We start from the raw sequence: 12,583 nt of genomic DNA, 5'->3' as shown, positions 1-12,583 counted from the left end.
CCAACGTAACATATATCTAATCCAAACAACCAGCCGGAGGTTGACACCAAAGTGTAATACTCACCTGTCAGGTGGACCAGAACACAAAGAAGGGTAATATGTAAGAACACAGGCAGGCCTCCAGAACTATCCATATAGTGCTAGCAGTTAATCCGTTTAACAAATAGTTTTATGGCAGCATTCAGCTAACCAATAAGATTCGTCATCCACTGGAAGTGTTCACACTACAAGAGAGGTGACTTATGTACAATACATTCTCTCAGTATAACCTACCCAATGATTTTACCCTCATAGGTGATTCATTCTATTTTCTGATGACGATACTCGTCAAAATGTAGTTTAAATCTATGAGTGACCAGTTTTAACCAATTTATTGATATCGTGAAGGTCTTCGATTAAATTTACCATATTAGGTCATATGAAGTAGTTGAATGCGACAGCACAAATACTGCCTGACAAGGTCTGCTGGTGCTATCAGCGCAATGACAGTACCAATGTGTACCTATTACTGATCATGAGTTTGAATTCAGCTCCTAAATTAAAATTTCATTTCTTAAGTTTCCCTGAGAAGTAAACAAATAGCACCACAAAGTGTGTAAATCCTAAATCTCGCAGGCCTAAAAGTAGTCTATAGACCATCTGCAGAGCAAATAGGCTGTGTTCAGGTAGAGTTATATTTAAAATATGACTTTCTAACAAATCTGAAACACGTAATCACTGAGAGATTTTAAAAACCCATGCTACAGTTGGTAGATGACCAGATGCTAGTGAGCATCATAAACTGGTAGAGGAATTTGGTACAATGCCTGCCTGAACCACGATTATAAAGGGTTTAGGAAATGTGTGAAACGAGGTGTTTTGCCATACAATGCTATAAAAACACAGTTTTTTTCCCAGAAGACCGCAGAGAAAATATAATCCGACTAAAAAACCAAGCGGTAGACTGCAGATTGTAAAGCGTGTAATTCGAGACCGCGAGTATGATCTGAGCACAGGTTATAGATAAATAATATACGATAGTAACGTGATGAGTGTGGAACGTAAACCAAAAGCTGATATACAGCCTTGACCGATTCATCAAAAAGTAACTCCTCTATTTCACATACTGTTTACAAAGAGCAGGACTGCAAATATATGATAATGTATATATAGAATGGTAGATATAATTGGTTATTACCAGTTTGTTGGATAGAATATTGTATTTACAGAAATTTTGAGGCTATTACTAGTAGTTGATAAACTTTGGAATATTGTACGAATACTTACAAATAGCATAAGCAGCTCGACAATGGAACACAAACTGGCATAGCTGGCTCGGTACGTCGTAGTAAAGCGATTACCTGTCAAATATACAGCCCGAGTTCCTCATTAATCATTCAGGCGTCAAATTATTTTCTTCAAAAATAAAGGGTGATAAACTCCAGCCGACAACGTAAGCTACGAAGTGTTATCACGTGAGAAAAAATAAATTGGTAGGATAACCCCATACCGTGTGAGTGTTTGCGCTTGATGTACATGTACGAAAGAGTGGCAGAAGAAACACGTTTCGGCCTTGGAGTTGTCTTCACTCTAAAAATTGTCTTCACTTATAAATAGAACTCTGTGAACAACAGAAAGACTTAAAATGCAATGAACAATTTTGTTGACTCTCTTTGTAGAAGAGCTTGTCCAACCAGATAAAGAAATAAACAGTGAAGTATAAAAATTCAGATATTGGTTTCTGTGTGTACCTCAAGAGGTAAGACTTGCAATGAGTTGACAATATAAAACTTAAACTTATCGACCGAGATGCCAAAGCTAATTAATGTAAACAGGGCTTAACACAGATTAATTTTAGAAAAGCTTTGCGAAAATACAACTGGTTTCTTTTTAGCGACACCGACATCATTGATCAATCATTTTGAGGTGTAATTTTGTTATCTTTGCAGACCATGCTAGGAGATGCCAGAAACGGTGTTCAGTTTACAACATTGAAGCCATGTTATTTTTTATAGAAAGTGAGACGGTCAGCAATTTCTCAACAGCTCACGTATCAATCTTTACTCAATACACCGGCGAATGACAAATTCTAGTAACTTACCTCCTCTCCCTTTGCTACTCATCGCGTTAGTGATGAAAAATACACAAATTTTAATGCCACTTTGTAGTCAATCATGTCATTTTTTGCATACGCTCAGTAGCACAAGATCTACATACATGCAATTCAACATTCTGGCTTACTCAACTGGACAACTAATGCGTTTAGGTATGACTACTGGGTTCTAGCTCCGGCATTTATTTTTTCACCAATACAGGATCATCTACACTGAAGCAAGTTACTACTGGTTACGTTAATAATGGGGTACATAATATCGCTAAAAATGGACTGTCATAACTTAGAGATAGCAGTAATATTATTGCTAGCTGTTGCTATTTTATGAATGAATGTAGGTAGTTCATGAGAATAAATTTGGTGAGAAGCGCACTACCAGTAGCAGTCATACTTCTAGCCAATAAGCCTAATATAGGAGTCCAGTGATATTCCTGCTGTGAACCTAGTAACTGTGAATTAGCAAGGGATTTGAATACGACATTCACACAGTCATGAAACACTTTTGGACGCCTGACATGAGGCTTTACAATAAATGCCCATATTTTAACTGAAGATTCGTGGCTTCTAGGTTCATAAACTATATTTTCGGAACTTGGAGGTTCGGAACTATAAATGCAGTTTAATATTGGCACGATGTGTGTTGCATTGTGAGTGCACGATGTGTGTTGCATTGTGAGTGCACGATGTGTGTTGCATTGTGAGTGCACGATTTTCGATATCAAGGTATAATTCTAACATGAACATGCATGCTCATTCAAGTGGTACCTGCAGACAAGCAAAGAATAGATGCACTTTGTATGCGCTAATTGCAAGTAGGCTGTAGTATATAGACATCTGTCACTCGCAGTCTATAAACAGACACTCTCCATAGAATGCATCATCTATATGTTAGATTGTAAGTAAATACGTACCTTACATATGCATGCAACAATCAATTTCCTTTCTATAGAAATACACGAAATCAATTCAAATTTTAGCTGTTACAGTCTAACTTTGTGACAATATGATGTGCTGCTTCACATGAAGCTGATTGCAAAAACATCCAATTATATGGTATATAATCATATGGTCATAAGTCGAAGCAGAGAACTACACACATTGCGTATAGGAGAGCTAACTGTATTTAAAATCACTAAGGAATAAGATGAGGTGTCAGGGTTGCAAATGTGGCGATATAATAGCGAGTTAACAAAGTTCATTGAAAAATCAAACAATGAACAGAACAAAAAACATAAAATTATCTCAATTAAAACATAATTCATCTAAAAGTTCACACTACTCGAACGAGCACTAAGAACAATCCGGCTATCAAAATTTTCAGAGACTAGATCTGCTTGGCATATGAAGTGTTACGCATCTGTGTAGTGGTAACTGTTAATCCTAACTGATCAGAAAACTGCATGTCTATGCATCTATGACACTAGATGTATCTAAAACTGCATGTCTATGCATCTATGACACTAGATGTATCTAAAACTGCATGTCTATGCATCTATGACACTAGATGTATCTTAAAATCTAAATATAAACAACAAAAGAAAGTCATTCACCAAAGACCCTGCGATTGGCCACCCGGAGGCTTTGAGACACGTGAGGAGTTTCTTGGCTTGGCATCATCATACTGTTCACCTGCCAAAGAGTGCCAAGAGAGATGATAGTATCCTCCAAAAAACTGAATTATAAGGCTTAGATAACGCCAGAGCAAGCAGCAAGCATTACTTTAAAAAAATGTTTGATTCAATTCACATCGCAAGGATAACAAGCTATAAAACGAGAGACTATCATTTCCTTTTAGACAAACACTGCGACTACAACCATACACCTTTCACATTTGAACGCCTGCAGTAGTAGATTTTGTGAAACAACACAGGAAATATTGTTTCACTCGGAAAAAACTTCCGAGCATTGCGGCAGAGCAGACAACTTCTCTTAATATGAGAAGCATAGCAGCTGCATCTGATTTTAGTGGCGGGATTAGAGATGAGAGGTGAATGACTAGCTTGAAGAGCGAGGTTGGATGTGAGTGATGGGATGGCTAGTCCTCATTCCTGCTGGCTAGCTGATAATGCATGCAACAAGTGACCACGATCTGGAGGAAGCCAAAGGCCGGTCATGTTTTTGAAATCTTCAGAGAAAGTGTGCAGCGTGCAAAAGGGTTAGAGCGAACAGAGTTAGCATTTTTAGCCTGAGGTTTTTGATATCAAAGAAAATAAGTTGAAGCCTTTCACCATCACTGGCAGACAAGAAACCCCCATCCTTTGTATGAGAAGAACGACTAATGCCTATGCCACAAAACTAAGCTTGTAAAAATCATCTATTTCTGCTTCAATTCCAATTGATTGACACAGCGCATCTATTTGGCTGGATATCGTTACTCACAAAGCCATCGGGTTTAAAAAACCAACCCTCACCGCAACTAGGAACGATAACAGCAATGATCCCGCACTTCTGATAATAGTTGCATTTTTAGCCAAAATATGCACAATTTGCATGCTCTCATAGAGTATAGTAGCAAATGGTCTTTAGCACCCATGCTCTCATGGCAAGAGCTCAAACCGATTGCCACGGTCAAGCGAGCTACCTGAGCTGTACGCATGTATGCATTACCGGTAGACTTGTTAGGGAGCCACTGAAACCAGAATGCAACACTCAGTATGATGAGATCAAATTTGACAGATAAGACAAGCATGATTAGAAAAAGACACAACACTTACCTCTACCTGTAACATAAACATGTCAGTCATAAGCGCATGCGTGTCTATGATAAATCTACCATTGCAAGAAGCACTTTTTGCCAAGAAACAAATAACGAATGAATGCATGCCAATGAATTCAAAATTCAAGTTATCCATGCGCAGATAAAAGCCACAACAGAAAATTATTGCACATAGAACTGAAAGTACATGGAAATATGCAAGGAATACCAAAAACAAAAATGCATCACTTACCACTGAAAGCAAAGGATGACTCCTGCATGTTCCTACCACCACTCCTGGTTGGAGGTCTATGAACTATACCATCGCCTTGGCCTTGTGGCTTTGGAGAAAATGCTTCAGTAACCTTGGCCTCTTCAACTTTTGTCACAAGATCAATCACCTCACCATCATATGGCTCTCGCTCTACTTTTTGTGGAGCTAAGGCCTGCAATGTTATTTTCTCTGAATATCGAAGACAATCTTTGAATTAGAGATCACAGAACTGCTGAACATATTGGCCTATAGAGTGACTGCGGTCAACATTTAATAGTAGAACATAGCGAGTCAAGCCTACAGCAAACATGACTGTAATGAAAGACTGATGACACATAAACCTAATTTCTCAGTGCTATCTGCAGACATACAGCCACTAACATACCGGTATCTCGATTTACCTGATCTCTAGCTGCCACTCTTCCATACACGTAAGGAGCATTAGGAGGGGTGGGTATGAACTGCCCCGCTCCTTGCATCAGATGCAGGCCATCTTCATCTTTAACTACTCGTCCACCAGAAATGACAACCAATGGAACTCCATGTACCTCCATACCTGTAGTGCAACAGCAAAACACCAGTGTTTAGAAGCTGCCTGCTGATTGGATACTGGAGACTCATCAGCACCATTATAATACAGTTACTAGCTCACTAGCCACAGTAAAATATAACAAGGAGAGAAAAGTAGTGATGCACAAAGTGGGTTGGGTAGGTATAAGTCATTGATTCTTTGTAAGAGGAACCTGGTTAGTCAGTGCTGATCACAGCATCTCCAATACAACATATATACAGTGGTCCTCTCTCATACAACATATATACAGTGATCCTCTCTCATACAACATATATACAGCGATCCTCTCTCATACAACATATATACACTGGTCCTCTCTAATACAACATATATACAGCGATCCTCTCTCATGCAACATATATACAGTGATCTTCTCTCATACAACATATATACAGTGATCCTCTCTCATACAACATATATGCAGTGATACTCTCTCATACAACATATATACAGTGGTCCTCTCTAATACAACATACGAGGGGTGATCATAAAGTTCCCGGAATCCCTTTCCTAGTCAAATATAAGACCATGTGCAGTTGTTTTGATTGTTCCATGTTGCTAAGCAGCACGGAATTTCCCCATAGCCAAAGTTTTACGCCTGTAAGAGCACGCGCAGTGAAGTTATAATAGGCAATGTCAAGGTCATTTTTTATCGTTCGTCGGATTTTTCCAAAATGAATGATGTAGAAGAGCAACGCGTTTGTGTAAAGTTTTGTGTCAAACTTGGAAAGTCCGGTGCTGAGACACTCCAAATGTTACAGACAGCTTATGGAGACTCTGCCCTTAAGAGAACAGCCTGTTATGAATGGCACAAAAGATTTAGAGAGGGAAGAACAAGTATTAAAGATGATGACCGCATGGGCAGACCGGCAACTTCAAGGACCACGACTGTCACAGGCCCTGTGAGGCAGCAGGTGATGGGAGATAGGCGATTGACTATACGTGCAAGATCAGCAGAAAGTGGGCTTTCTTATGGTACATGTCATCTTATTCTCACTGAAGATTTAGGCATGAGAAGGATCTCTGCAAAGATGGTACCCAAACTGCTCACTGACGACCAAAAAGAAAAAAGAGTTGGCTGTTGTATTGAACTAAAAGATGCTTTAGCACAAGATCCTGACTTTCTTTCAAAAGTTGTGACGGGGGATGAAAGTTGGGTCTATGGATATGACCCAGAGACCAAATTACAAAGTTCTCAATGGAAATCCCCTGGCTCTCCTAGGCCTAAAAAGGCTAGAATGTCTCGCTCAAATGTAAAAACGCTGCTGATAACGTTTTTTGACATCAGAGGTGTGGTACCCTCTGAACTTCTGCCACATGGTCAAACTGTGAATCAGTATGTGTACAAAGACATTCTGATAAAACTTAGAGACAGTATCAGAAGGAAACGTCGAGATTTGTGGCTCTCAGGTGACTGGTACCTACACCATGACAATGCTCCGGCTCACACCTCATTGATGGTACGTCAGTATTTGGCAAAAATAAGGCGACTGTGCTTAACCATCCCCCTTATTCACCTGATTTAGCGCCATGTGACTTCTACCTATTCCCTAAAATCAAATTGACAATGAAAGGTGAAAGATTTGATGACATACTAACTATTCAAGAAAATGTGATGAGACAACTCCGAAGCCTCATGGAAAGTGATTTCCAGCATTGCATGGATCAGTGGAAACACAGATGGGACAAGTGCATAGCAAGCTCAGGTGATTACTTTGAAGGGGACAGTTTAAATTAGGTAATTACGATTAACGGTTTTTGTGTACTGAGACAATTCCTGGAACTTTACGATCGACACTCGTATATACAGCGATCCTTCCACTCATCTTTGGCTTCTTCAGTGTACCGCAGATATTTCCATAGCCACATTTTTATCACGCGTTACATGAGGGCAAGCGAAAAGAGGCAACAAAAACTTGACGATGGTTTGAAAAAATAAAAAGTGAGTTATAACCATAGACATATGAAGGTTTATATATTTATGGTTATAACAAGGAGCCTCTTAGATTAAGAACCAGATTTGTGACTTGAATACTGTTAACCTAGCTTGTTGTTTCTCAAAAACTATATAGGCCAAGTTATGGAAACCCAGAGTAATTATTTAATGCAAACACCCATAAGTAAAAAACATCAAAATTTTAATGTGTTACATTAAAAATCAGCGACAAACAAGTATGTTAATCTTAGTAACTATAGTTACCTACAGTAACTTTAGTGCATCCAGTGTATTTAAAGGTTATGATCTGCAATATAATGTAACATTACAATGTACATTAGGGAGTATGGACAGTAGGGAATTCTTACCTTTGAATCAGATGCATAACGTAAGCTTTGAATTTAACTTAAATGAATTCAGCTTACTAAACCCACACATAAAGCTAAGTTACAGTTTAAACTTTACGAAACTAACTTTGTCATCAATTAAAATTTTACCACCTACAACTGGTACAGTATGAATTACACAGAAATAAACAGATTACACAGAAATAAACAGATTACACAAAAATAAACGCAGTACACAGTAATAAACAAACACCTTCATTTAAAAGTTAGAATAGTACATGTTGCATATGTTGATAAATAATAAATTTTATATGCAAATCTTTTCATTACCCATGCACCGTCGGGCATTCAGTTAGTATTTATATCAATCTCAATGCTTTTCTGTTTGTCTGTTGTCTTAAAATCCAGCAATGAAAAATTGCAATTTTAAGTATGCAAACACTTATGTGTGCGCACCTAACCACAAGGCTAAGTATGCAAACATGCGCACCTAACCACAAGGCTAAGTATGCAAACACCTATGTGTGTGCACCTAACCACAAGACTAAGTATGCAAACATGCGCACCTAACCACAAGGCTAAGTATGCAAACAAGCGCACCTAACCACAAGGCTAAGTATGCAAACATGCGCACCTAACCACAAGGCTAAGTATGCAAACATGCGCACCTAACCACAAGGCTAAGCTGTTCTTATCATATTTAGCTTATCTACAGTATTCTTAAGCCTGGTTACCGATTGCGAGACTCCGGCGGTAACTTGCGCAGCAAAACGCTTACGACGCTAGGCGGCTTCTGTTCACATATAAAGCTGCATCGCTAAACGTAATTGCATAATCACATAAAATGTTCGCTCGTCATGCCATTTAGATAATGGTGACCTTCACCTGTACAGTGCATTTTTTATAAGTTATGATGGTAAATGTTGCATATGTTAAATAAAAACAATTTTTCTGTACTAGGACTTTTTTATTCTTTAGGAAACACAGGGCATTCATCTAGCAGAGTATACATATCAAATATATGTAGTGTACATTCGGGTTATGATGTCCCTGTTATATGACTTTTTTTTCGCCATACGATATCGACAAAAATTTCTCTTGGAAATAAAATTTGATAGCTGGTGTGCTGAATACATCGAAATAATACAGATACCGATATGCTGGTCGCCGAAATTTCTCTTACAACGTTTGAAAGAGATGCCATGCTCCCTCTTTCAGTTCAGTGTTTTTCGTTACAAGTTATAGCGAAAAACGAAACTGGAAACATGGATGAAAATTTTAGACAACAACACAGTTAAAGTTTAGTAAATTACATACTAAAACTTAGCTTTGAGTAGATGCTTGATCAGCTAAATACATTTAAGTTAAATTAAACGTTTATGTTACACGTCTGTCTCAAAGGTAAGAACTCCCTACGATAAATACTGCACATAGTACATTGTAATGTTACATCTTATAGCAGATCGTAACCATTAAATACAATAAAGTTACTGTAGATAATTATAGTTACTAAGGTTAACATATCATTTTGTTACTAATTTTTAACATGTACAAGTACGTATATAAAATTTTAATGTTTTTACCAGAGTGCGTTTGCATTAGATAATTACTATGGGTCTCTATACCCCTCTAGACAACATTGTTGCTATATGATGCCAACACTGGAACGAATTTAAATATTATGGCGAGGGTTTATTATGCCTACAAAAACCTCACATAAAAAAAATCCCTAAAAATAATGTGATAACTCACCTTCAAATATGTTGAAGTCACAAGCATGACTGTGGGTCTTAGATGAAATAACACGCGTAGCCTCAGAATCCCAAATTACGAGATCAGCATCTGAGCCTACAGCGATGCGTCCCTACAATACATTAATCTTGGTTACCATTAATGCAGATTCATGTACAGGATGGAAAATGAGCCACTAAATGAAGAACTTTTGAATGAGAAAATCATGGAAAAGGGAAGTGAATAGATGTCTTCTTTAACATAGAATGATGTCTTCTTTAACATAGAATGATGTCTTCTTTAACATAGAATGCTCAAATGTCTTGAAGAAAAGCAGCTCGGGTCAAAAGTACTGCAGACCTTCCTGGGGTAAATGTTGAATATCTTAGCAGCGTTGGTGCTCGTTACAGCAACGTATCTGCAGGCATCCATCTTTCCAGTGTGCACTCCCTTCTCCCACACCACTGACATACGGTCCTCCACTCCATTCACCCCATTCGGAATCTTCCGGAAATCATCTTTACCAAGAGCTTTCTGGTTTGCATTGAAAGTGCAGTTGTCGGTGCCAGTAGCTTGCAAATCGCCACTATAATTGAAAATTAAGATGGTATCATATTCAACAGAGATTATAATATTATATTAATAATCTATGTCCACACTATTATAATGATAACCTATGTCCCCATTATTATCAAAAACAATGTTATCCTATGAGCCCAAAAACTAAGTTTATTTAAAAATATAACAAAGCAAGAACTGGAATGATTAATAATTACAAAAATTTATCTCGAGGAGTGATGAATTTACATCCACATGTTCAGATAATCCTATTAGTGGTCTGGCTACAGACCCGGCTATATCCACACTACTATTCAGTATGTTTGTCATAATGCTCGCATACTTAGCCAGTAGATCCATGAGATAAGTTGGAGTAGATGGGTCGGGTCTCAAAGGAGGCCCCATAACATATGCAGCGGCGTGTCTCCAGCACTTGTTCCAATAGTTGGTGCCATCAGTACCGAGACTGGCTGCTATCGGCTCACCAAACACAATATGACCTGCAGGCAACCCACAAATGTCTCAACATATTCCAATAATATTTCAATCTAAATGTAATGTTAAGATTGAGAGCGGTGAACAACATATGCTAATCATCATACCTAGCTGATTTTACTAAAAGCACATCAATTAGGAAGTGCTATGAATTGAAGTGCTACATGAATTCTTCACAGGCATATACTAATGACCAAAGGTTTCTCTAGCAAATGTAGGAGGTAGCTCAGCAAACGAACCATTAATATACATCGGCAAATGAACCATTAATATACATCGCACTATGAATATTTGTCTGTTACTAACTAAAAAGCAAAATTCACTATTGTACTGTCTTTTCTTTCAATCTATTCAAAAGTAAGAGATCACTCATCTTGGCGCATTTTATTATTGTTTACTGAACAACAAATGCCTGTATGAACTAATGTTTTAGAGACCATTTGGTTCAAGCAAGTTACATCGCATTTTTTTCTACAGAAAACACAAATTCGCATTGCCTTAAAATATTAGAGCCAAAACCTAGATACATCCCTTTTAGGATGTTCAAAGGCGCTATCAGGCCAATATGTTTATGATAAAAATTGAAAACTGTGAAAGAAGTCCTTGGTCATGTCACTCGTCAACATGAATGGTAATAAAAAAAACTGACGATTGTTAAAACAAGTTTTACCATAACAAAATAATAAAATGTCATACAAAGAAGCACAAGTGAATAGCACAGGTAAGGTAGGCCTTGATAAGGTAAGCCTATCAATTGCTAAATAGAGGGTTGCATATGCTATGGCTCGTCAGCACTGCTGTGATACACTTTTTTTAAAGAAAGTAAGTCCTGCTCAGTCATCAAATCAATAATAAAAATGAAGAAGAGCTAACTACCCCCATTTACATTCCCTATAATTCACATTCCTGCACTGATATACTAAACAATGCACAGGTGTCAGCTTCGTGACACGAGGAACCAGCAAACACAATGCTAAGCATTAGTGTAATTTGCTGTCAATTTATTTGTGATTCATGGCAGAGTTTAAAAACCAGTTGCTCTTCAGACTTGATTTCATCTCGTAAATGTATATTATTCTGGTAATTATTTGTATTTGCAAGGCTTCATCCTTGAACAAGTAATCAGTGTAAAACACTTGATATAGTAACTGGACCTATAGTAGGTGTGCCTATAGCGTAACATGTTTGTCAATAACATAATAAACAAATCAAATTGAATAGCTGTGCTCATGCGGTTTGGATAACTTCCTGATCGGGACACATGCTAAAGAGGCCTATAGAGAGAAGTTGTCTTTAAAAGTGTCAGCTTTTGAAGCAAGCATTTTACACTCAAGTATACATCTGAATTTTATTATAGATTCATAGAATATACTGTAATTCATAAACACTGAAGCTGCGGTACAGAGATCAGATAACAAACATATGCTAGAGAGTAAGCACTAGTCTCAATGTTGACACCAAGTGAGTGACCCACCCTTTCTCCTTGCTTCACAGATCACGTTGGCGGCAGTTTTGCTCATAACGTGAACAACATATAAAGGACACCTCGCTTGATTAGCTATGACAATAGCTCTGTGGGTGGCCTCCCCTTCAACCTCCTCTGGTCTGCACATGGCATGACCTTCAGGCCCAGTAATGCCAAGATCCATCATTTCTTGTGATTTCTAGAATGTATATACTGCCATGTTATAACTCTATATATCCATTAGAAATGTTTTAAGAACTTCAACTGAAAATACGGAGTTATTTACCATTGAAAAATGTTCTTAATGGATATTTATAAGCGACTGAAGATTGTAGAGGTTAGATGACAAGGAAGCATATTGAAACAATCAAATAACATAATTCAAAGAGTATAAATTTCAATTGGTCAAGATAATTTAG

General features: G+C 37.8%; 1 protein-coding gene across 1 annotated transcript in view; it reads right to left on the bottom strand.

Moving 5' to 3' along the window:
* The window catches only part of LOC137391348 (protein sidekick-2-like), a 78,271-nt gene that overhangs the window by 43,570 nt on the left and 22,118 nt on the right, over positions 1 to 12,583 (bottom strand). The window contains exons 6-12 of the mRNA XM_068077799.1: positions 12,174 to 12,363; positions 10,548 to 10,704; positions 10,007 to 10,232; positions 9,668 to 9,779; positions 5,463 to 5,617; positions 5,041 to 5,233; positions 3,650 to 3,721 (exon numbers count right to left, since the gene is read on the bottom strand). Of these exons, the coding sequence (XP_067933900.1) occupies positions 3,650 to 3,721; positions 5,041 to 5,233; positions 5,463 to 5,617; positions 9,668 to 9,779; positions 10,007 to 10,232; positions 10,548 to 10,704; positions 12,174 to 12,363 (1,105 nt within the window). The remainder of the gene's footprint in view (positions 1 to 3,649; positions 3,722 to 5,040; positions 5,234 to 5,462; positions 5,618 to 9,667; positions 9,780 to 10,006; positions 10,233 to 10,547; positions 10,705 to 12,173; positions 12,364 to 12,583) is intronic.

The sequence above is a fragment of the Watersipora subatra genome, chromosome 1, assembly GCF_963576615.1.
Source record: "Watersipora subatra chromosome 1, tzWatSuba1.1, whole genome shotgun sequence".
NCBI lineage: Eukaryota > Metazoa > Bryozoa > Gymnolaemata > Cheilostomatida > Watersiporidae > Watersipora > Watersipora subatra.
Note: the sequence above shows the minus strand (reverse complement) of the source record. Positions and strands in the feature narration are given on the sequence as shown.